We start from the raw sequence: 26,490 nt of genomic DNA on the forward strand, positions 1-26,490 counted from the left end.
CAGACAAAGGAGAAGTTCTTTCTAGAAATATAAAATACACATTTTTGTAACAAAACCTTGTTAAAAGACAGAATTTTTAAAGAAATTATTTATTATTTATATCTATAACCCACAACTTATTTTTAGACAATACTAAATGGATATACATGTATCAAAATGTATATTATATATCCCTCCATCCTCTGATGAAACTGTGATTGTTATTGACCTGAAACTTTAGTGTCAGAGACATCAGTCTGTTAAGTCTGGCCTTAAGAGTTTTGGTCACAGATGCAGTGAATGTTGTATTAAGTTATCGATCATATTAGCTCCCGTGTCCGGAACTATTTTCTTTCACTGCTTACATATTGTCAATTAAATGTAGTCAACAATAATTTCCTCTTGGAACCTAAAATAGGTTGTTGCTTTCCTCCATGCTTTTGTTCATTCTCATTACTGCCCCCTACAGGTTAAACACAGATGTTTGAATAAGAGACAAGACAGCTTTCCACTTAAACAAGAACCATTACCAGATTTAATTTTAAAATAACTCCTAGAAGATTCTCTTTAAAGATACTTTCTGATCTGATCGAGGCCTTCAGTATAACACACACACACAATGCACACGTGATTCTCTCACATCCGGCTTCAAAATCACAGATATCACGGAGTGTAGAAGAGATGCGACCGTTGCAGCAGCAACAAAAGAGAACAGTGTTGTCAGCACACAAACAAATCCTCTCACAGTGTCCTCAATAGGTGAGAGAAATGGTTAGGGAAATTGGACCTGAATAAAATCAGACGTATACATCCAACGGAAGAGGCTTTGTACGAGGAAAATAAAGCACAAGTTCAGAAAAAACAGGCTATTTTTCTGGTGTGGCTAAAACGTGGCAAACAAATAAGCTCGCTTAAGTAAGAGATGCTTCTTTTGCAATACAAAATCACCAAAATACATTAATAGTAAAACTATTTTGAAGTAATAATATTGGTCCACTTATGTTTTTAATAACCTTTTTTTTAATATTGTCCTACAAAAAATTAATAAAAATGTGGAAAAAAAGAAAGTAACCTCCATTTAAAAAATAAATAAATATGCCAGTAACTTAATTAACCAAGACAAAAAAACACTTATTAATATTAACATTATGAATCTAATTAAAATCATATCAAAAAGGGAAAATATTAAAATAAAATTATGGAATTACATTTGTTTCATTACATTAGTACACTCTTTTTATCTTGTACCTATTATTAAAGTTGTTTTCTTTTCATTTTACAACACATTTTAAACCATCTTTCTTCAGTCTTCTCAACTATTAGCTACTGTTTGTGTTTTACTGACTTTCTTTTCCCAGTTCTTAATTGAGTAAAAACAAACACAACTGCTGATGCGTACCTTTCTTCAAGAGGCTTGTCTCCGAACATCCAGCGAACATGCGGAGGAGGGAAGCCAGTGGCCGTGCAGGGAAGCAGTAGATTGGCGCCGACCACCTTGGTCACAGGAGTGGGCTGCACCAGGAACTCCAACATTCTGTCTTCTCCATTTTCTTCAAGGCGAGATAACAAAACGGGGTCAGGGCTTTGAGCTCAGGTTGAACTCGGGGTGAGCAGCACACTTGGACTTATCAGCATCATCAGTCTTCACAACTTCAAAAGAGCTCCTGACACCGACACCAGAGAGCAAAGCTGGATGAGTAATGTTCTTGTTGACCAGAAGACAGGCAAACATCTTGACACCCACTAACTTCCAGACGCATCACGACTCATCTGTACTTTTAGCAGAACTGTCAATATGATCCATAATGAAGTGTGTCTAGTTCTAACCACTTTGACCACATCTTTTTTTAAGTCCAAACGTTTCTTTTTAGGAGGCTTCTGAGTGAAATGTTGTTAATTCTCAGCCAGTATGAGATCTATTTTTACCGTCTGCCTGTCGCCAGGTGGGCCTGAGCAGCACTCAGGACCCCCTCAGTCATCAAGTGATGCACTGGAGTATATAATAATGATGGCTCCCACACGAGAGGCCCTACAATATTCAAACAGCCTGTAATTAATTGCTCGCATTACTGTGAACATTTCACCATAACGACCAACAACAGAACTGGATTCCAAAAACCCTCTGCAGCGCTTCATCGTTTTTTTGTACCTGGCTGGACTTTTAGAAGAGCTTCGTCGCTGATTTTCGACGAGCCCACGTTCTCCACCAGGCAGCGGTACTGGCCACCGTCACTCTCCGTGGCGTTGCTGATCAGGAGGGCGCCGCTCGCCAGCTGCACCAGCCTGCTGGTGAGCTCCACAGGCTGGCGGTCCTTCTCCCACCGGGTGAACGGCACCAGGTCCGAGTTGACCTCGCAGGCCATCACCTGGCTGTCGCCCACGTTCACCGCGGCCGACGATGGCTGGGTCACGAACCTGGGCATCCCTGCGCAGGAAGAAGGAGGCGTTACTTTACAGCAGATGATTGGAAAAAAACTTTTCTAGAGTTGTAAAAAATGGTAGGTCAACCCACATGAATCCATTGTCATGATGAACCTGATTTTAATGCAATATATGGGCAGTAGAAGCAGAAGACAAATTCAAAACAACTGAGTAGAGAATCAGAATGGAAAGTTTGGATATAAAAGAAAATAAGATGGAACAACAGACCACAATTAAGTTAAAGCACATTAAGAAGAAAGAGTTTTTTTTGTTTTTACCAAAAGCTTGAAAATAAATAAATTACACAAAGCAACATCAAAAGTAAAACAAAAATAAAAAACTGTTTGAAAAAAGAGCACCAGGTTCACATTAAAGTACATTTCTATTTATAATTTTTGTTGTGTTTAATTGTTAATGTGAACTGATGAAGGAGAATATTGAAAAGATTTTGATGATGTTTGTTTTTTTTTAAGCAAGTTTTTTGTTTTCTTTTTTTACTTTGATTGTGTGTTCTTTGAATGTGTTTAATTTAAAAATAAAATGAATGACATTTAATCTTGATTAATTCCAATTAATTCAGAGCAACCCTGATTAACCTTAACTTAATACAAATTAAAATTAATGACTCGGATTTCTTTCCAAGTCCAAGTCTGGTTCTGCTCGAGGTTTCTGCCTTCAAAAAAGGAAGTATTTCTTTGCTACTCTCACACTGTGATTCACTCATTGTTGATTCGCTGGGATCCGTTTTTTTCTATTCTCCACTATGAGATAAATTTGTTATAAGACACTTTTAATAAGATTGAATTTAATGTTTCATGTGCTATTTTGGGGTGATATGCTCACAGGAGAAGCAGGAGAAGGGACAGAAGCTGCTCAGAGTAACACAACATCATGAAAAGAATGTAGTAGAAACAACACTGCTATAAAGAGCATTTAACCAGTAATCTTGGACTATATATCGTGTGCCAGCTCTCTCCATCACTAGTGTGGGTGTTAATCTGCGCTGCGGTGGATGAGACACGACGCTGTAATTACAAAAACAAACGTCTAGATCCACAGGCTCTTTTCAATAATAAGTGCAGGATTTCACCTCAAGGTTAAAAGATCCGGATCATTGATCTGAAAAAAAACCATTTTATATTCAATTCAAAACAAGGTTGTGAAGTCTGTGTATGAATATCAGAGACTTCAAGTAAAACGGCAGTAATACATAGTAACGACCTCGACTGCCAATTATTTAAAAAACATTACCTAATGTCACCTGCTCTTTTTGCGGGGGCGCTAGTCCCCTTAATGTGGATACATTTGGTGAAGGTTCCTGTCACTCAATGAATCTGGTATCAGTTTAAGTGAACCTTATTTATTTTTCTAGGTGTAAATCTTTAATCAAATGTTTCCTTTTAATGTTTGCTGTAGCTAAAAATAAAATGTACTTACTTACTAAATTATTGCCTTAATATTGTGAACAGGTCAAAGTAAATGGGTAAACTAAAAATAAAACATGTTTCAATAATAGTTGGGTGATATCACATTTACTACATCCATATTATATAGATTATTTTGTCAAATGTTGTCACAGTTTTGTAAGTTAAGAAGTTTTTTTATTTAATTATTGCTTTTAATTTGCTTAAATACGTTGACAATCTAATATTAATTAAGTTTAGTCAGTACAGAGAATAATAAAAGCTATCTTCCTAGAACTATTGCAAAAAAGAGCCCAATTCAACTTTACCAACACAACAAGAAGCCTAACAAAAACAACCACTTTTGACACTTTACTCATCGTCATGTTTGTTAAACACATTATATTTCAATTGATATTTCATTTCTTAATCAAAATGAACATTGAACTAGCATTCCAAGCGGTAATAGCAAACATGATAGATCATCAAAAAATGATGTGTAATGGATAGCTCCAGGCAAAGGTTGTACAAGGGAGGGAGTAAATCCTGCTAATATGCTATATGCTGTGTTTACGTAATGTTCAGCCAACTCACGATTCAGCATGTTTTCTTGATGTTCAAAACATTCTGTCACCATTGTTTAGTATTTATTCCATTTATACCATATTGCACCAATTTTATCAATTCTATGCAATATTTAAAAGGTTATTTATGTATTCAGTTTATACTATATTGCACTATTTTTAACTTATTAATATATATATTTATACTTTTATATATACATTCACTCTGCTGTGTTTTTTAACGGTTGCCAAGGAATGACATTTCGTTGCCAGATTCACAGTTTTCTGTGCAATGACAATTAAATAAAGTCTAAAGTCTAGTTAACATCACTATAGACCGGCTTCAGTTGATTGACTTAAAGACTTCCCTGGATATAAAACACAGAGGCAGTTGAAAAGAAGCCGTTAACTGAGGGATCAGGCTACAGAGAAAAACCAAATGTTTGAAGGAAGAAGCCATGACATTTGGAAAGCCAAGGGTAAGACGGCGGACCCGAGGCATATTAGCGGGAGATATCTGCAGGACTTTATGTCACATGGGGGAGTTGACATTTGGCCCGACGAGGAGACAAGAGAATCTTAAAAGTCATCGCCCGGTGTGAGAAATTGTTATTGCTCCGAGACGGCTCCGTTTTTTGAAGGGAAATTTAAGGCCGGATCGCTTTCCTCGCCAACACAGAATATGAGATGGGAAATGACTTAACATTTACTTCAACCTTAAAAGCCGTGTAGATCAAAGACTACATCAAACTGTATTCGATGTGTAACTGGGATTAAATTCTGCTACATTAATTTTGGGTCAGCGCGTTAGAGATGTGAAGAGGGCGAGTGATGATTCTTAAGGTATCGATTCCAATTAATCAGGTTTCTGCGCGTGAATCGACTGGCGGCCGGCTTCATTTCCACACTCTTGGTCAGCACTAACTACTGGACTGCGGCTCCGTTCTCTGGCCGGCTCAACACTCATTACCGGAGTGGACTGGAGACAATTGATTCCAAGAAGCCAATAATGTACGAGATGGTCAAACCACAGGGTTTAAAAGGAGACGCCTTTCCATGGATGTTCATTTCCAGCTCGTTGTTTTACAAAAAAAAAGTGGGGGGTGATAATACCTACTGTGAGAATTTTCATCATTTAGCCACAGAAAACTATACATCATCTGCATACGGCTTGAGGAACAAAGCGTACAATCGCATGAATCGTATGAACCGTATGAATACTAATGAAGCGATGTGTCCATCATTTGAAGAGACTGAAAGAAAAGAATGGTAGCACCGTGTGCTGCAGAGTGTAGCGACACATGCACGCTGACAAGCCCTCGTATCACACCGCCGAATCCTTACTGTGGCAAATTAAAAGCAGGTATAGAATGACAATGAGCAGATTAATGGAACAAGCATAGAGATTGAGGGATTCCCCTCAAGAATCAAGAGGATTAGACGCCAGACGAGTAGAAACACGCCTTGAATCTGTTGTGATCCTTATTTTTATTCAACTATTTGAGCTTTTGTCTAGTGCTGGGTATGTTTGAAAAAAGCTCAGGCCGATGCCACTCTTCTCCACCGACACTGACAAGTCACTTCATTCATATTATGTTGAAGGAAAAGAAAATAAACATTGATTCAATGCTTCTCTGATGCCCGGCTTGTCAGAGTCGTTTAAGCGTCTGCTGTTTACGGTGAAAGAAGAAGTATAACTTCAGAGAACAGACCAAATCAATTTTAATTTCTCTATAAAGCAGCAACAGGAAGACTGTAAACAATGACTTTGCTGCACCCAGGAGGAAGTTGACCGATAAATATATTTGATTTACTCAACCCAAGGTTTATTGCGGTGAATATATTCCAACTGTATCTCTATCACAGCTTTGGCTGGGACTCAGAGAGATGAACTGTTACAATAAAAAACAAGCTGCTACAACCATTAATTCTGGCTAAACTTTACTCTCCAAACTGAGGGAGTAAATGTAGGAAGATTTTTTTTAAAGAACATCAATTTCAATTTTTCAATGAAAATGAACTGTGGGAATCAAGTTCCAGTTTTTTGGTTACCATCTAGCATTACACCCTAAAAAGGGGTTTTATTTTGATATGTAGCCTTCACTCGTGTCTCTTGATATGTCGAGACCTTGTCCTGGTTAAATAACACGTTACTGGAAAACTACAGCAGGTGTCAACGTCAACCTTTAGAAACACAAGTCCAGGGTCCTCCACTGACTCAACGTTATGGAGAGTCGTATTTCCCATGCATTAAATATTCCTTTTTATGTATTTTTTCCCCCTGTATCTGTCACACCTTGAAGGCCGGTCCATGAAAATAATGCCTACATTAAACAGGTCCATGGTGTCTCTTTGTGGAGAGGGATGACAATTTATGGACTTTAAAAATAACCCACTGGACACTTTTCTGGATATAATCAATTCCTCTGTCCATCGAAAACCATCCTATAAAGTTCAGCTTCATCGCACAGGAACTAATTGTTGCTCCATCTTCGGGTCAGTAGTTTTGTGAAACTGGAATATTCATTTGTTTCGAACTAGCAATCTTGCAATTCCTGCTGATCGGCATTCAAATGAGTCGAGTATTTTACCAACTGCCTCCAGCGTGATAACAAGGCTAATTATAAAAAGTGGCCAGTCAGAAAACACAACATTCATTCGGTCAAAAACTGAATTTTAACTAAGAAACCGGTTTCTTTTGCTGCAACTCTGGTGTTAAAACGTTCAGTATCATACACTTCTCCAAATGTCTGCAGCGCAAGTTATAAAATAAAAAACTGGTAAATGTTAAAACAAACACAATTAGTTGTTGGTTATTTAGTTAGATACTTTATTAATCCCACTAGGGGGAATCTATTATTATTACTATTCTAAGCTGCAAACATAAATGTCAATAATCTATTTCATCTTTAATGGTCACCAGAAGAAAAAAAAGGTCGCTATTCAATTTATGATAAAGAGCATATTCCTGAACACTGCAAACAACTTGACTTAAAGAAGTGTTAATGAGGATTTGGCTCTTGTTTTCCAACCACTTTTGTTGCCAGGCGATGACAATCGAAGCACATAATTAGAAATGGAAAGCCAATCACAACGAGGCACGGCGTCGACACACATCACCACCGTGTCAGCGCCTCAAAGCGAACGGCTGGAGGGGAAATGTGCCATTTTGTAATCATGAGCAATCAGATTAAAGAAATGCATCACAATGGAAGCCGGCAATTTTCGCCGATGATAACGGAATCACTAAAACCCCTGAATGTATAGCGGCAACAATTGGGAGTCTCCCTCTTATCTCATTATTATTTTCACAACATTCCCCCCTCTCTCTGCATCTCCACCTCCGAAATAAACAACTTCTCGGCGGCTCCTGTGGGACGCTGAAGTCAGCCTGGATATACGAGTAATCAATACCTGAAATTGAGGTAAACAACAGCGAAGTGTGTTAAGATCCCTGCAGGAGCCCACAGATGCAGCAGGTGGTTAACTCTGCTCCGGGTCCGGACTATTATCTGGCTCTAATAAGAAGGATGGAGACAGCAAATTAGGTTTAAAAGGAAGATTAAACTGGGTCGAGGACTTGAAGTGATAAAAATCTGCAGAGTTCATCCCGACTATTCTTTCATTAAGAGAACCGACTCTGGTTTCCTCTTCCTCCATAAATTAAGGTTAACTTTTTAATTTACGTCGTCTTACATTTATTTCAAGGGAGACATTTCTCCCCGGCGTGGTTGTAAATCCTAACAGATCACAGGTCAAAGCGATGGATGGGATGAGAAACAGGGTCCAGGTAATAAGTGTTGTGTGGATCTGGATGTTGAAAGACTTTCTCAACCAGATTCCCTGTCAATCATCAATCCAAAAATATCAATAAGAACTCTTCCAACAAGCGAAAAGTTTCCATGAAGTAGCCGCAAAACACAAACCTTAAAATGAGCTGATTTGGCTTTTTTTTATTGTCAGGACAGACACAAGCCAGTCAATACAGTGATAGATTTACACGGGATGAAGAATAAATTAGAGAAGACAGAGGACTGATGACCATGGCTTCAGAGTGAGCGCAGGAGTCGCTGTGTAATCTACTTGTCTATAAGACGATAATGTCAATGAGACGTACGGCCTCAGAGGATACAGGCAACACTGCTTAGTGAGGCTGGAGCTGTGAAAAACAGTGGAGCGCTAGTAAATAGAAAGATTGGAATTATACTCGAATCACCACTTTATATGTAAGAAAAACAAATCAATATCAAGTTTACTATATAAAAAAACAACAGCAAGTAGAAAGATATGTTGCTGTGCAATCATATCTTTACGTTGAAGCCCTTTTGTTATTATTAAAAAATATAAACCAAGATTACATTTGATTGAGGATGACAAAGGAAATGGAAACCAAAGTAGATTTTTCAAATAACTACGGAATTTTTTTAAAATAATATGTAATTGTTTTCACTCTTATAGTCATAGTTTATCTTATGTTAACTAAGGGTTCCAGTCTGCTGTCTACACTGGGAGGTTATTTTCCTAATGTTGAGGCTTAAATACAAAATGGACGTTAGAGATGAGCAATATGGAGGTATTTGATTGTTATTAAGGGTGTATTTTTTTTACAAAAAAGAAGATGAATACAACTCACTACATTAAAATGGACATAAATTGCCATCATTATTAACCGTTGTCAAATTGCACTATTACACTAAAGTGTTGGTTGTTTGTTTTGCATTAATCTGCACCTGATAAAAATGTGATTGATGTGTTTGTAATATAATTAAATAATTTAAAAGATTCTCTTTATTTATGGCTAATTTTTCATGTCAATAAGCGTTTTTTCTTTCTTTTTCTGTATCTCTGTAACATAAAGAATGCTGTTGTCGTCTTTGGAATCATTTCTTGAAAATCCATTTTTAGTTTGCAAATTTATTGTAAAAGTGACACAAAGCACATTTGGTTAAATTGTATATAAATAATAGAATAATTGAATTAAATGTGTATTTATTATTTTTTGACGTTATTAGATATATAATTTGCAGTTTACATTGAAACAATACCACTACACTCATTATTTACTGTAAAGATTGTGTTTATTCCTTCAAAACCTTATTCTTCTGCTAATTCACTTTGTTTCTTACTCAAGGTTACACGGTTCTTGAAACAATACCTTCTAGACAACATGAACAAGTCGCTTGTCAATCACAGCGCACATGTAGTTTAAAAGATAAACCTCAAACAACACGTTTTACTCATCAATTAATAATTAAAAAACAATAATTCTAAGATACTTCTTTGTGTTTTAACAGAAAATTCCCTTTGAAAAAAAAAAGAATCAAGTCTACATGAGCAGTTACACGCATGCATAAGTCAGTGTTCACACTGTTCCCCCCTGTACTGGCCTAATGTATGCATGTCAGATTTATGGTATGCTGAATAAAACACATTCTTCCATCTCAGTCAAGCAGCCAAGGTCGTTGTGAAACTCAGCTCTCAGGGTAGGAGCTGGAGAGTCAGTGCATATTACATGAAAACCACAGTGTGATGTCTCTGTATTCCAAATGAAGAGAGAGTTGACTTTTCTTTCAGGCTGCAAAAGGAATATTTGATTTGAGTGATTTAAGTATTTTAGGCTCTCGTCTACACAAAGATGGAGAGACAACACGCTCGATAACTGTGACAAATTATGTGAAAGTTGTGTTGAAAAATAGATAGACATTTTAGATGAAATCAAGTGACGTTGATTCACCCAATTCTACCATCACGTGTTTCTATTGCCACCTTTAGTCCCAATATTGTGGGAAATAACTGCAAAAACAGAGTGAATATTTGAAAGAGCCTTTGAAATGTCCCCCAAAAACAGCCCTGTGTGCAATAGAGGCTGCATCTGTTGTGTAAACACATCAGAGCGACAGGCCAGAGATAGATTAGCGGCTTTTTTACAAGTTCTTGGTTTATCTGCTGGGCTGTAAAAAATGCTCTCTGGTGGAATGGATGATAAAAAGAACACATCCTGACCTTGTAACCCATCATACCTGAAGGCATCTCAGTAAAACCTCCAGGAGACAGAGGCTAAAGTCAGACGTCACATTAGCTTGTTGTTAAACTCTAAATATGTCAAGCGGAGAACAGCCAGAACCGCAAGTTGCTAAAAGATACTAGAGTAGGAACAGAAGTTAAAGCCGTTAAATCAGATCATTTCATGGCGTTTACCTCGTCTTATCTACCTACAACATTTAGTTTCGACGCATTCACTCAAAGTCAATTATAAAATGACTTGATTCAGATCCAATTTGATTCGGAAACACAACATTGGCTGAATGAGAATCAGGACATATGGAGACCACTGTTGCTATGGAAACATTGATGAGAGCCAAAAACAATGACAGTAATAATTATAGCTTTTTTTTTTACTAATTTAAATCATTTACTCAAAACCAAGTTGATATTTACACCCGTTACACCTGAAGGCATCTCTATGATATTATTAACAAATTGGGCTTCGCTCGATTCAACAGTGAAAAAACACCCACAATGAAATAATTCATTTCTGTTATCTTGTTCTCGTACGAGCGTGAGCTTATGACTCATCAACTGAGGCGCATCTGAAGCATCCCTTCTCATCTTTTCACAGACGAAAATCTGTCAATAACTATTAAGATCCTTCCAGCCAGCAGCCGCACCCACGCAGCAGGAGCCATTTGTCAACTCGGGAGACGACACAAATGAAAAAAATGGCCTCACCGAAGAGAAATATGGCTTTTTATAAATGAATACGTGATTGGAATGCCAGGATGCAAATCGACCCAGGAAGCAGTTGTGTAAAAGACCCGCTTGAGATTAGGCTGGTGGGCAGAATAGAAACAACATGCAAATTCCAGAGTTGGGTTCTAGACAAGATAAAAAAAGATACTTTTTATCAGAAAATAATACAAGCCAAAAAATAAAGAACACGGAATTTAAATGTATTTTATTCATCTAAGCAGGATTTTTTTATTTGTTGTTGGATGATGTTGTATTAAAATGACTCACTTAAAGTAAAAATAAAAACATACAATACATTTTGTTCACATGAAGCTGGCAGGATGTGTGTCTTTGTTGATGATTCTTCTGTTTTTTGGACGTTATTATTCAACGCACACAGGTAAATTGTTCGAGGAATACATTGTTTAACATTTATTTTTAAGTACTACACAGTTGCTAACATGCTGCTGTAAGTAATCAGTGTTTAGGGTGTTTAGATAAAACTCCAGTTTATGTTCAACAAGACGCTCATGACTTTGGGTGTATATTGGCAAGAATCTGGTGATGTAAGACCACGATACAGGTGAAACAATACTATATATTGGTTTACTGTAGTAACAATGATTTATTTGTAGTATTGTTGAGTACTTGACTCTTGCAGAATGTACAGACCACATGACTCTGGACAAAGCCGTAATTACTTTCATTTGTTTTGATGTCCGAACATCAGCATTGAAAGCGGCTGGACTCGACTGTATCCTCTCATCCTCAGTCATCAGTGGGATTTTGTTATTCTCGTAGATGCGCAGGATGTAATGACTACTGTTATCCAGTGGCCCCGAAGTATAGTTTAAATGAAAAAATTAAACATTTATATTTGCTTGTTAATTGTAAAAAACAAAGTATGCATTCTATTTAAACAAATATTATAGAAATATAAACTGTAAAATGGCTTAAAAAAAGAAAAAGAAAAGAAAATCAATCAGTACTATTCAATTTAAATAAAGTATCATGAAAAAAGTAGCAACATATCAGTGTATCTATATTTTCTCACACGCCTTCTCGTAATTACTTTATAATGGTTAATAACTTGATCATTTGTTGATAATACGCTTTGTTTATTAATGCTAATTAATGCTGGTTTTCCTAATCTAAAGTGTTGCGTACATTTGTGATCCCTCCTCGTGAATTTGCCACGAAAGATGGTCACCATTATTTGGACCCAACACTTAAGATGACCAAACACAATAAAATAATGATATTTCAGCTCTTATTATGAATTTACTTTGGTAATAATAAAAACTACCACCTTGCAGTTCTCTGTACGTCACCTATCAGGATGTACAAGTAAAGGGAGCCAATATGGCCGACAAAAAAACTACCATGATGTAATTTAAAGCATACATTTATAGACTTTAATAAGGAATCAAGCTCTTCTGCCTGCCGAGTTCACCTTTTCCAGCAGCAAATGAAATCCGCTCGCCAGATCCCATGGAGGAAGCTACCTTTTTCATTACAGGTAATTTGGTTGTAGCTGAAACAATAGTGATTGCATTAAGGCTCCTTTATCATGTTAGGGTGTCTCATTTTATCAGTGGGAATTTAACTCATTCCTGGCACATTTGTAGCCAACCTTCCTCGGAGGTCGTTTCCATGGGAGACGGCGGCGGCGGCGGCTGCTCCAGACGAATGTGTTGCAACTATACATCCTCTGGCTGTATCTGTTGCACCTCCCCCTTTACTCTCGCGTCCACATGCCAGATAAGGGGGAGGAAGGAGGAGGTGAGTCGGCAGGAAGGGAACCCGTGGGATTTCAAAAAGAAGGTGTCAATCAAGACGCAGCTATCACCGGCCTCACATATTTCGTCAAGTGGTTTGTTTGTTTAAGGCCTTTTAGCCAGAACCCCGCCTGCCCTCCAGGCCTGAGCCCCCCACCAGTGGTCGTCCAGAGGAAGAAACTAAACACAGCCTGTCCTGCTGTTGATAGACGCCGAGATAGGAGCGATGCTATGACCTCTCCTTCACCACCGACACACCCCACCTCTCCATCCAATATTTCCATCTGCTCCGTGCTGTTCTTCTCCTTCTGATTCCTGCAAATAATCCTCAGGTTGCTTTTCATTCAATCTCCACCCGTTGCTTCCCCCTCCTTCCTTTTTTCCTCCCTCTCTTCTTCCCAGCACCCATTTCAGCGGGAGCTCCATTGTTTGCTGGAGTGGGGCATGCTAGGGCTGGTTCTTATCAGGCGGACTATGGCGGCACATCTGTAGATGTTATCACTTGCTCTGCTTAAGCTCAGAGATCAGCTCGCTGGGAAATGAGAAGGAGGGGAGCTACGTTTCTAAGAAGTGATGGAGTATTTTAAGGACGATTGGGGAGGCGTTTACAACATCTTTAGACAAAGATTCTTTATCCAAACAACTTGAAAAGGAATTCAAAACGTACGCTACATCCATTACGTCATCGTGCAAAGAGTTCTGTAGGACCCCTGTAGCCCCCGTAAGAGGGTAACCAAGCTAGCTCAAGTGCCCTTTAAAGATATAGATGTAATGTTATGCTAGGTTTCCAAAACAAAAAAAACAACAAGCATTTTTTCACAGAACATGTCACCATGTTTATAGTTACCCTGACATAACCCCAGTTCTAAGAGGACGCAATGAGTTTCATCCACACTTGTTAAAGGGCAGAGCAAATATAAACTAGTGTAGACCAGAGAACAGACAATTAAAATAAACATCATAAAGACAGGCACTGACTACACGTTATTAAATATTAAAGACCTTTAAGAGTACATTATAGCGTGCAAAAATCAGTTATAAGTGAGTAAGAACATGTGTCCTGTGTGGCCCATTAGTGTTCCACGAGATGATATTGTGTGGCCATTTATTTGTAATAATACAGCTGAAGCAAGGCTAATAAATAAATAAATAAATACAATCACATTATTAAATGTTGGCGAAATCCATAAACCATTGAATAAGAAAATAAGAATCAAATGTTGTGCAGATACAAACAGCTAAAAAACAGCTTGTGTGCCTCAGTCACGACTAGAACTTGAGTTTTAGACGCCGGGAGTAAAAATATATATATATCGTCCTAAATTAATCTTTTCCTTAATGCATAAATGTAATTCTTACCCACCTAGGGAATCAGTTGTTTTTATGCATAAGTGAAGACGTTGTTTATTTTTAATATGTGTGGGTGTGAATACTAAACTACCCGCCAGTAAAAGGAAGCGTTCAGGGCGTTTAATGTTTTCTCTTATACATATTGCAGTTAAAAGAACATCGTCATGCCGTTAGTGTAGCCCGGGTAATGAGATGCACCGCAATATCCCTGCGAGTCAAACGTGTAATAAACAATGCCAGCCTGCCACCTGAATTTCAAGAGAAAAGTCTCTTTTAAAAGGTCTCAGATCCAGCGGATTACAAAGAAGAGCGGTGGCATGTGTGACAGTCTCGTCCTTAAACAGATGGAACTCGCTTCAAACCGCCGTTTTTTAATCAGCGGCGGGAAAAATATCAGCGAATTCCTGGAACGGTGTGAAGAGATGTTATGCAGAAGTAGGAGTGAGAATCTGGACGAAGCAGATGTTTCTGGAAGGCACATCTGCGGGCCGGTGGTGCCATTCAACACCGGGGCCATTTGTCATCATTAAGTGTGTGATGATGAGGCAAACGACTGTGGGGCCGACACATCCGTCCTCTTCGTCTCCACCGGAGACACTGGAACTTCACGATATTGACGGCCAGGTCAATGTTCAGATGGTCAACAACAGCACCACAGCAACCTTGAACCTTGTAGACATGAAGCTCCAGAGACATCCCTCACGGGGGCCACCATGGTTTCTGCTCATTGGAATTTCAAACTCAATTTAGCACTTGAGCCGTCACCGGCCACTTCTGCTCACCAGGCGTTACACCATTTGCATAATCTGTCATATACAATGCACACACTATATTCTCAGATGACCTCAAGCGACCCCAGACATTCAGTTTCAGGCTTTGATTAAGTCTTCCATCGGCTCACGGTGGAGCAGGAAGTGCTCGATCCATGCATGCCCGTCCTGTTTAAGTCTAAAGAGAGAGCAGTATCGATGCTCTTCTTCCCTGCTGCAGATCCAGTTGATGGACACAAAGAGGTTTTTTTAAATGCCTTACATGCATCCTTACATAAGAATGATCCAGTTTATGCAGGTATTATCTGGATAATCTTCAAAGTTGAGTGATCAAATTTAGATTAAACCACAGAATCTGAACCTAATTATCACATATGTCACTTCATGGATCATGTCAACCCAAGGGAAGATGACATGGGGGGGACAGGAATTAGAATAACAACAACTTGAATATGCCTAAAATGACGCATCTTATGAACTCACACAAATTACTATCTCAACAAATCACTTTGTTCTTACTTGGCATCGGCCTCGTCATTCTAGCTATTAATAGTTACTATTTTTGTACGAGTTTGTTGTGGAGCAGCTGGCCATTGCCATTCAGTATGCAATTTTTGCGACACAACATTTAATAGGATCGACATCTAACACTCCATCCACGCGATAAGATTCATTGATTATTAAATTAATTGAGTTGAAAGTATCTTTTATAATCTTTTGAACTGTTAACATAAAAACTGCACAACACACCTGGAATAGACCGTAAAACAAATATGTAAACATGTGGATTTCTAGTCATTAACAAGTCACAGGAGATAAAGTATGACAAAAACAACAAATGGAATATTTTTTTGCACTTTATAATATAAGCAAATAAAGGGTTGCAACCATGAATCTGCATGTACACACCGCAAACTAGTGTTAAGTCAGCGTAAGCGTTTCTTTTTGTGTTTTTTTTTTAATTGCAGCCTTTATTTAAAGCATTCTATTAAGACGCAATGTGGATTTAAATCAAAATAAATGGTTCATCCATACTAGCCCTTTTATACATTTTACTAATGTGTCCTACCTTCTAATTTTTGCGTGGATACAAAGTCAACGTAGAGTAACAAACCTACAACCTTCTCAAAAAAGTTAAAAGAAACAAGACTTAGTTGAGCATCTTACTCGAGTGTGTTGGACTTTCTTGTCTTGTGATCTACCTGAGCCCCCATACTGGGCACAACATGTGGAGAAATGTAAAAGCTACTTGTTATCTCTTCAGGCTCATCGAGATGAAAACTTCTTTTGTGTTCCGTGCCAGACAAGTGTTGGATAAATGTTCTTCACTGGCTTGTTATCAGATACCACTTTTAAAGAAAAGTATTGGCAGCTTGTTTCTGTAGGTGGTGTAGTTGAAGCTGCCAAAACAACATTTCCAGAGCTTGTTTTAATCAAGTTAACAGGTAAAGACCTGCCACTGGACCTGTAGACTAATACTGGTTAAGGTACAAAGACGAAGTTTTCAACAGTAATTCTTCTATAGTTTGGTTTTCTCTATTTTTCAACATAAACTATAAGGGACTAAATAAACAGAGCCGAGTTTGGTTTGTTTATTGAAAGTACATTTTAAAATCAGGCTGCTCTTGAACATCCATTATCGCTAGAGCAGCTAGCATTATCACTCTCTCTTGAGAACATCCTTCATTCTTCAAGTTGGAAGTATTCTGTTTGCCATTTTTGTTTTTAGTTTTTTGCTATTATAATGGCTTTTGAAATCCCCCAAATAATAATATCTGCGCGTCCAAAAACAAGGAAAAAGAAAACAAGTAAATCAACATGAAGCGAGAGCGGAGGCTGATAATCCATCACTCCACCAACAGAAAACTATTCCACAGATACTTGAAGTATCTGGACAGACAGACGGCGAGACTTTAATTAGTGCAACTGCATTGGCTTTAGAATGTCTTCACGGAAATCCCACGAGACACTCTTAGCGGATTGAAACAAGGCAACTGGATTAAGGATTTCAATCTCGAACACATATCACCTTCATTGTGGACGGGCTTCTCCCGGTTCTCCCGCTAATAAATCTACATCTATTTAAAAGTTCTTGCTCGTCCTAATATTGGGAACAGCTTTTAAGGCGGCGAATTAAAGGAGAAAACTGTAAATTAAATTGGTTAGACAAACTCATCAGGAATGAGTACTTCTTGGGAAAAGTTGCTGCCGCATCACTTTGCACCCCCGCGAGGAGGACCCTTATAGAAGAAGATGCTAATGTGCGGGGCCACACCGCTAATGTGCGCCCTCCACATGCTAAAGTACACAATTCTCGCTAAACTTTAGTTTAAGGCCACTCATGAATAGTCATCATCATTAGCTTATTTAGCAGATGCTTTGATCCCCGGCGACTAACTTGTGAAGAGCAATTAGTTAGTTTAGTGTCTTGCCCAAGGACCGACGGCATCGTCGTGTGTTCCCTTGCAAACGTGACTCTTTAAAAGTCATAGAAATCTCTGACCCAGTTATACGTAATATCCCAATAACTCTTGTTTAAAATACGATTAAGCCATCCCAACATGATAATCAGCAGAGGCTAACCGTGTGTGATCCGACATAAAAAACTAAACTTGACCTACAATTAACCACGACATTATGTAATTACATCTTTCACCGCAATAAAACAGATTTTTTTCATGCAAAATCTGTTCATCCTGAATGTTGACATTTATTTCCAGTCTGATGAGTTGACGCTGTGAGAATATCGATGTTGTAGTTTATTTTGTTTTGTCAGATTGACTGTGTTCGTCCACCCATGTATGCATAAACAAAAAAGGCACTTCACTAGCTTTTCAGATATTAAAACAAAAATACACTCGCGCAGTTAGCGCTGCAGGCAGCTAGCTAACATCACTAACACAGCAGGGGAGCCACGGACCCGACACACGGCAAAGCTTTATTTATTTTCACAGTCATCAATCGAGCCTCATCAGACTGCGCTCCATTACACACTTCAATCCTGGGATTTGTAGCCGGCAACGCAGGACACGAAACTAGACGCGACGGCTTCCGCCAATAGCGGAGCAGCAAGGTCACCATGTGGCGAGGAGAGGCGAGGTCTGCGCAGACTCCCGGGGGCCGTTGCACAGAGAGTTCAGGGCGTCTGAGGCGAGGAAGTTAACAAAAGCAACCGTAACCACTTCCCTGGCAGACGAAAGAAAACCCTTCTTTTTCACCTGGCTTCTTCCTCCTAGTGATGTTCCACACGTGTCCTCCCAGCACACGCTTACTCTGTTGTGTTCGAGCCCGGCTTTGACAGGATCCAACAGCTTCCCTGAAACTCACCTGATGCTAGATAAAGAGCTGCACTTGTTTATTTTTAACATCGCCAACTAAGCCCCGCCCATCAATCCCACAAACTCCTCTCGCCGAAAGACGTGTTTTTTGGAACAGAAGAGGAGAAAAGCCTTGATGTAGGAATGTTTTATTCAAATCCATCACCTTGAGTTAAAGCCAAAGCTCTCGTTTCCAACTCCATCAACTCTGAGGGTGCCACACACACACACAAACACAAGTACTTGTGGTCTGGACTATCATATTTTAGTTGTCGACGCACAGGAACATTGTTCGGCGGAAGGCTTGCAATATATTTCACTTGTGGTCACGACTTGTTTCTGCAGCACAAGTCGACGTGTTAAAAATGCATCGCAAACATATTTTATTTAGACGCACGCCGGCGAAAGCAAATCTTCTCGCGGAGTCACACATTCATCCAGAGTACACACTATAAAAAACATAATGCTCGCCATTTTCCGATGACGCTCGACGCAAGTGAGCGGTCTCTGAATCCTAGTGACCGTCATCCTAAAGGGGAGTCTCATGAATATTTGCTCGGCGTTGTTGGCTAATTAGCTTGTTTACAGCGAAACTGGACCAGGAAGGACCAGATGGGACGCGAGCGCGACACTTTGTTAATGACATGTTGCACGTCGTGGTGCTGCCATTATTGCATCTAAACTTTAGTGTGCCAACTGCATTCAGAAGCCTCCTCAGAAGGAGACGTGTTGCTCTTAAATCAAAGATGAGGCTGGTCCAGAGAATCAACAGTTTGATTTTTACTGCTTTTTTTATACTTTCAAAGATCACAATCATTCAGTCTGAAGCTTCCATTCTACTGCAGAGCAGATCTGAGCAAAGGCTTGTCAGACGACTGTGGGAGAGAAAGAAGTGAGTCTCCTAGAAACACTGGTCGGCTGCTTATTTTTTCGCTTGTGGAAATTCTTAAAGTATCTCGACAATCATTCCTATACTTCAATACCAAATATACAATTGATTAAACATTTTCAGACTAAAAGTTGTTAGTTTCCACTGACAGAATTACTTCAACTAATCTCTTTAAGAACATCTAAAAATGCATGTCAAGGGTCAAGATGGAGGATGAGAGAGTCAAATAGATATCGTGTAAATTGTTTCTGGAGTTTAATTCAATTTATTCTTCTTCATTTTTTCCTCTCTCGTGCTGAATCGTGTCACAACTTCTATAACACTGCATCGTTACCATGTTATTGCGCCTCTACATTGACTTTATATGCAAAACATTCGCTTTTATCAAACAATCAAAACGGTGTTTGTTATGAACGCACATTTACGGCAGCAGTGGGACACATAAGTGAAAGCTCTTGTACTTTAAATATATATGAACCAAACTGATGAAAAAAAGAAAAGAAAATAGCCTTTGCAACGTCAAGCTCTTCTTATTTAATTGATATTATTACTTGATATTAACTATACAGTTTAATTCAGGGTACTCTGGTTTCCTCCCGCAATTCAAACATAAATTAATGTTTTATGACTATAAATTGTCTGGAGACGTTAGTGATGGCAGTTGTTTGTCTATAAATGAATTAACAAAAGTCAATATTATAAAAGAAACTCCTTTATAGCATTCTGGATAGTTTCTCTAAGATATTTGAATAACATGAATTACTCATAATTGTTTTCCCTTTCCATGAATAAAAATATTCGATGAACATCTGTGAATCTTATATCTCTATTTGTATTATACAAATGTATGTAATGTAATTGTTGATGATATCTTTACTATATTTTTTTAAGTGCAGTTTAAAAATGCTTTCATAAAAAATTATTTGGGAGCACATCTTCATTGACCTCAGAAGTACCTCTAGTTCAAAACACCTTCAGAGTAGAGACTGTCACACCTTCTCCTATAAATTCTGGAAGCGAAAATTAAACTTTGATCCGCTCCGCTTCGCTTTCCCTCTGTCCAAAGTGTCAGATGACTACAGAGGTGAGTTTCTCTGAAGCATTAGAACGAGAAAAAAAACACTTTCAGCTCCAAAATCCTATTGAAGCCAAATTCTGAGCTTTGAAAAACAGTGGAGGTTTTTTCTCCAGAACATAAAAGTGCAGCATGGGTGTGGATCAGCACATCGTCCCTCAAAGTCTCCATCGGTGACACTGCAAAGAAGCGTCGTCACAGAATGTCAATGAGCAAAGCGTTCTCAAGTGGGTCCTGGCCTCGCTGTGTCGATTTAGAAAAGAGTCAAATTGTATTTGCCAAAGACTTTTGGGGTTTTTTGAAAAGGTGATAAAACTGGCTGCATATGGATGTTCACTTTCAATGGGACACTTTCACACCGGGTTGATCCTCAGGGTAGGACACAATGAAACACTCTGGCGAGGGATTGAAAACTCATGCTTTATAATCAAAATTCATTTTCCTCAAAATCTTCTCTTCCTTATGGATCTTTCTATTAGCTCAGAGCGACTTGTCGTGTTTATCGTCCATGTAAAGACTAAAATAAGTAGTTTAGGTAAAACAAATATACACGTTGACAGACAGGAAATGAAATGAGAGGTTTTAAAAAAAGAATCCATACCGGACTTGAACACTCGAGAGAGTGAACATGACGGCAGAGAATTTGAACTAGTTGAAGGCACTTGGCTGAGATTGTAGTGGTCAATTATGGCGCTCATTAGAAAACAGTAATTGCAGCTGCCATGACAGAGAGCAGAGCACGCGGAAATTGCGGCGAGTTCAACAGGACTGTGCTCCGTCACTTGGAAAACGACATGCAAAGCTGTCGGCGCAGGAAGAATGTGTGGAGTCGGACTTTATTTATCATGACGGCAAGTAAAATAGTCAAAATGCGATAGATATGTGAGCAAAAAATTGAGAATGAGCATTACATACATTTAATATTGATATAAAAATGTAAATACCGTATATAGCTATAAAATATTAATTGTTACGAGTTTAAACTAGGTCCCAAATATATATTTATTTTAAATTGTTGTTTCATTATTAATGTTTAAAACACAACTGACTTAACATTATGTATCCGTCAATTAAACTCTTTCTGACTTAATGCAGAAGAGTTACACAAAAATCAATCGCTAAACTGAAGGCATGGTTGCAATGGTTAAGGATTCAATAAACCGCTTATTTTTTTATTTAGAATAAGTATTTTTTCACTTAGAAAATACAGTTGTGGAACCTGAGCACAGGAGAAGAAAGATGGTGTCACTTCAGTGTCGAGAATTTCTTGGGTGATTTTAGAGACTTTAAGAGAAAAAATGAATAAAAAAAAAAAGAAAAGTAATAAAAAATACAAACCAGAAGAGTTTTGTGATGTGCCAGGATATTGAACCTTTACTCTGGGTTTGAAGTGCATAAACATGATTATCGCATAACCTCCTTGGCAGAGGTAACAAAAAGGTATAACTGTACAAGTGAAGATATTTGTTACTTGAAATGAAATGTGTTTTCTCCACCAACATCAAACATGCCCCAGAAACATAGCACAGTCTGTTCAAGTGACTTGTTGCCTCATGCAAGTCTGACAAACACTCCCGTGATTGTCACAACAAGGCTGGCGAATCATGATCCTCCACATGCTCAAAAGAGAAATGTCAACTTGATTATCCAACGGCTTGTCGTATCTTTGACAACACCGCTTTTATACAGTAACCCACTAACTGGTATTCATATTTTCCAGCTGTCATGTCCTACAGGGGTCCAACAATCCTGCCAACCCATGAACACCGATTAAAACACATCAAAAAAGGATTTAAAGAACCCCCCTCCCCCAATCCTAAATCCTTCAAAGGGCATCAAACTCTATCAGAGAAGGACTATGTTAAATATGAGGCAGCGTAGGTTTTTCTTTACGACTTGGACAGCTGGATTTATGGAATTAGATACACGATATCATAGACAAGTGGCTTCAGTTATCAGTGTTTTGCACTGCAGGAGCCTAGAGGTGTGCGAGGGAATCAAAAGACAGACACGTAGACCCAGACAAAGAAAAACAAAAAGCTAATGTGTGATCAGAGAAGCGTCTCATGTGTATACAAAGGGAGCGGCAAATGAATCAGAACGGCAAAAAAAAAAGGGAGAAGAAAACAAAACGTTAAACACTATATCCTCATTTGGGGGGGTTTCCCTTTTAAGTTGTGGCGAGGAGGCGGCGCCTTGTTACACGGGCCTGGGTTCAAAAGCATACCAGTGGGAGGAAGGACGGCAGCAGACAGTCGGGATGGGATTTCTCATTACTCGCATGTCCCGGCTATCACCGCGGTGAACCGCTCACTCGCTTTCTGCCTTGTAATTTTTTTCCTCCCTCCCTCCCCATTCTCCCGTGGAGACTCCGACGGAATACATAAGTGTGGGCCCCACTGGGCCACACTCCCTGTGCTGAGACTCCTAAAACACACAAGACTCCATGACAAAGCAATCAGGAAGGGAAACAGGAAAGAAAGCGTTTGTTATGTAAACCGCAGAAGATATTAAACATGCTCATGAGTTCAACGACATGTTTGAATAATTCAGCCACTGGTGATGTATCTATATAATTAGTGGGAAAGACACACCACCCGCGCTGCTGCTCTTTATTGAAATACTCTGCCGGTGGACACGTGTGGACTTTCTTCTCACTTTTCTGTTCTCCAGAACAAATTGAGCAAGAAAAGAGAAAGAAAATGATAATAAATAAAAAGGAAATGAGAGGAACATGAGTACCAGGAACAAACATAACGAGAAAAAGAACAAGTAGAACCAAAATAAGGTGAACAAGAAGAGCGAGGACAAATACAAGAAAAAAGAGTAGTCCAAGTATAGTACCGGAACAAAAATGAGCAACAAATAAAACAAAATCGGAAAAAATAAATAAATAATAATAATAAGATATAATGAGAATAAGAAGGGAAAGAATCACAACAAGAGTTCTAAGAGAAACTAAAAACCAAGGAAAACAAGCGCAAGGACAAAAAACAAACAGAAAAACGGGCACAAAGACAATTGCATGAACCAAATGAAACAAGAAAAACTAAATTGAGAAAAAAAAAAGAAGAAGGAAGGATGAGTAGAATCAGAACGAGAATAACAGAAAGAACAAGGAGACTATGAATAAGAACAAGGACAATTATTAGATAAAAACAAGAAGTTATATTAAACAAAATATTAAAAAGAATACATGTTAAATGGGGATCCTAAAAATAAGAAAAAATATATAATAAGAAAAAAACATGGTAGATTTCTTTATATTTCTTAACAAAGACTCAAAAGTGTTCGAAGCACAGGTCTAGCAGAGATCATCATGAGCGAGGATGTGTGGAGAGCACAAGAGCACAAGAGCTTCCTGGAGATGAACGAGCAGCACGTCTTCCGGCAATCAATCGCAGATATTACCCTCCTATTTGTCAGATCTGCTCCCCGCCACGCCAGCCATCCGTGACTCATTTCATCATTAGATCACGGAGGTCACGCCCACACCAGCCCGGCCTGCGACACCAAGCACGAGTCGAACGCTCCCTCTAGTCCACATTAACCTTCTACTGGCCATCTGCCAGCCGGCGCCTGATGTAAGCCCGGCTCGCGAGCGTGGACGTGAGGACGTGTGGACGTGAGGACGTGAGACCATAACAGAGGCGGCGAGTGTAATAGTTGAGGGACGAGATCTATGGCGGCTGATCTATGACGAATACATCACAACTGCACCAGATGTTACATTTGTCAGCATGAGTTCAATGCAGTTGTAAGTACTGTACATTATCTTAAAAATTAAAATAAAAGTTTTGTTCATTGTTATTATTTTTTTTAATTCATGTCCGTTCTTGACACTATTAAAAGTAAATAGTGTCGACGACTGCTGCTGGGACTTTTGTAATATGAGCATCTGTGCCGCTTTGGTTGGCAGATGTTCAGTAAATGAACAAACAACATGTTTTATGAACTGCAATAGTCAAAAAAAGCACATCTGATCCAGAGTTTTGCATCAACATATCGGATTAAATTAAACCTACTGTTGCTGAGAATGAAGCTCTTTTTTATTTGTACTTGTTTTCATCACTGGAAATAAATACTATCATTAAACTGGCAAGAAAACAATAGAGGAAGGCGAAGGGCAGACGCCGTCTTTTCCACCCAATATTCTCTATTATTTAGATGTCTGCGACGGGTGTGATGACACGATCTCTGGCAGGAGGCTCGCGGCTACATTCTTCACACACTGGGCTTGATAACACTGCGCTCGCCTCCTGTCAACACGGCGCCTCCCCTAAAAGTGCCCCGGTGGCGCAGAGGTGAGAAGCTCACCGAGCCAATGAATTCTGTGGCAAATTGAATTTCAAAGCACAACCTGAGTCACACCACCTAATAATCCCGACGTCAATCGTGGTTCCCGTTCGGAACAAGGTCGTGGTGAAGTGCGACGGAAGGATGAGTCGGCCGGATATTTATCTGAGCGTTTAAGGTCACAATTCAGCTCTGATTTATTTTAAAAAACAATATGAGCCACACCATTTCGCATTGTTGGTACTGGTACAAGCGATACCATGAGGTACTCTTTGACGTGGTACTTGACGCTGTGACTACGATTAAGCATATGTTGTGCAGTTGATACAAAACTCTGCAGCGAGAATTCTGACCTGCTCAAGTAGAAGAACTCACATTTCTCCGATCCTTAAAACTCTTCTCTGGCTTCCAGTTTCTTTCAGGATCCACTTTAAAATTTTGGTTCTTACTTTCAGATCTATTCATGGTCAGGCTCCACCTTACATCAGTGATCTGATCCAGCCTTACACCCCAGCTCGGGCTCTAAGGTCTGTGGATCAGAATCTACTGATGGTTCCTGAACACGGTTCAGGACCAGAGGAGAGAAATCCTTCCAGGCTGTTGCTCCTAAGCTTTGGAACGATCTTCCTCTCTCTCTGTGTTTGATGGATCTACTGACTCCTTCAAGAAACATCTAAAGACGTTTTTATTTGTTCAGGCTTTTCCTCGATTTTCTGGAACTCCTGTTGTATTATCAGTTGTATCTTGACCTTTAAAGTATATACTTTATTGAATATCGTTTTGATTGTTTAAGCGCTTTGTGACCCTGGTCTGGAAAAGCGATATACAAATAAAAATTACTTTCTTACTTGCTTAAAAAACTGTGTTTTGTGTAGGGTTGATTCAGGGAGAAACACAACCAACGACAGTTGTTTTACGACGATGTGTCGGAGATTGCAGTTGGATTTGGGTGCAAAAATCACTCAAGAACATAAAACATTGTTTTACAGGTCTGAAGACGCTTCAGTTTTCACGACAATACATTGTTCTTGAGGAGGAAGCTAGTAATTTCCCCCAACCGCACTTAGCATCACATACATAAACAGATGGCGACCACTAACCTGCGACGACGAGGCGTGCGGTGCGACTGGAGATGGACCCGAGCGACTCGATGGTGGCGACGCACTGGTACGTGCCCTCGTCGGGTTTGTTGTGCTTGGAGTGGACCACGTGGGTGAAAAAGAGGGAGCCGTCCGGGAGGATCCGCCGCCGCTCGTCCGACACTAGGCTCATGAAGGTGCCATCTTTCTTCCACTCGACTCGGGCCGGCGTCGCCGGGTCACTGTGCGCCGAGCAGTTGAGAATCGCCGAATTTCCTCGGATGGCCAGAGTGTCCTGGGGCTCCGCCGTGAACCAGAAGGAGCTGAAGGGTTGTATTGTGGAAGCTGTCGGGAGGGAAATGGGAAATGGTTAGTTGCTGGTACAACAAAGAACAGGGACGATAACTGCATTGTTAAGAATGATGGGAAAAATCTGAACTTTCCACGGAAAATAGACACATTTACTGTATTATATTATTGAAGAGACACTTGTGTTTGCTATTTAAAATGAATAGGACTCTTGAGATTTAATCCTTTCAATCATTCACGACTGTAGATTTAAGATTTAAGAAAAGACTCAGGGAATTAATAAGTATATCTTCGACAACAGTGCTAACTTGCTAGTTTTTAAACTCTACATTGATGATCTTAAGAAACATAATTGACTTAATATCATAGGGGCTTCTGTATATTGTTAGCTACATATTTTCCAAACTAATCATTTGCTCCTTCCAGTTCAGTTGTTCCTCAAACATTTTCCCCCTCAAAGCATTATTATATAAATGAATGTTCTGCCCTGTAGTAGGAAAGGATGAAGAAGGTGTGGAATGACTCCCTACAA

The 26,490-nt window shown here is 39.2% G+C and overlaps 1 protein-coding gene across 8 annotated transcripts in view; it reads right to left on the reverse strand.

Annotated features, from left to right (window-relative positions):
* neo1a (neogenin 1a) overlaps positions 1-26,490 on the reverse strand; it is a 143,839-nt gene that overhangs the window by 67,995 nt on the left and 49,354 nt on the right. For all 8 annotated transcript variants that reach the window (XM_087794478.1, XM_087794482.1, XM_087794475.1 and 5 more), the window contains exons 2-4: positions 25,671-25,994; positions 2,129-2,404; positions 1,379-1,529 (exon numbers count right to left, since the gene is read on the reverse strand). In XM_087794478.1, the coding sequence (XP_087650604.1) occupies positions 1,379-1,529; positions 2,129-2,404; positions 25,671-25,994 (751 nt within the window). The remainder of the gene's footprint in view (positions 1-1,378; positions 1,530-2,128; positions 2,405-25,670; positions 25,995-26,490) is intronic.

The sequence above is a fragment of the Callionymus lyra genome, chromosome 6, assembly GCF_982586985.1.
Source record: "Callionymus lyra chromosome 6, fCalLyr1.hap1.1, whole genome shotgun sequence".
In the NCBI taxonomy this organism is placed as follows: domain Eukaryota; kingdom Metazoa; phylum Chordata; class Actinopteri; order Syngnathiformes; family Callionymidae; genus Callionymus; species Callionymus lyra.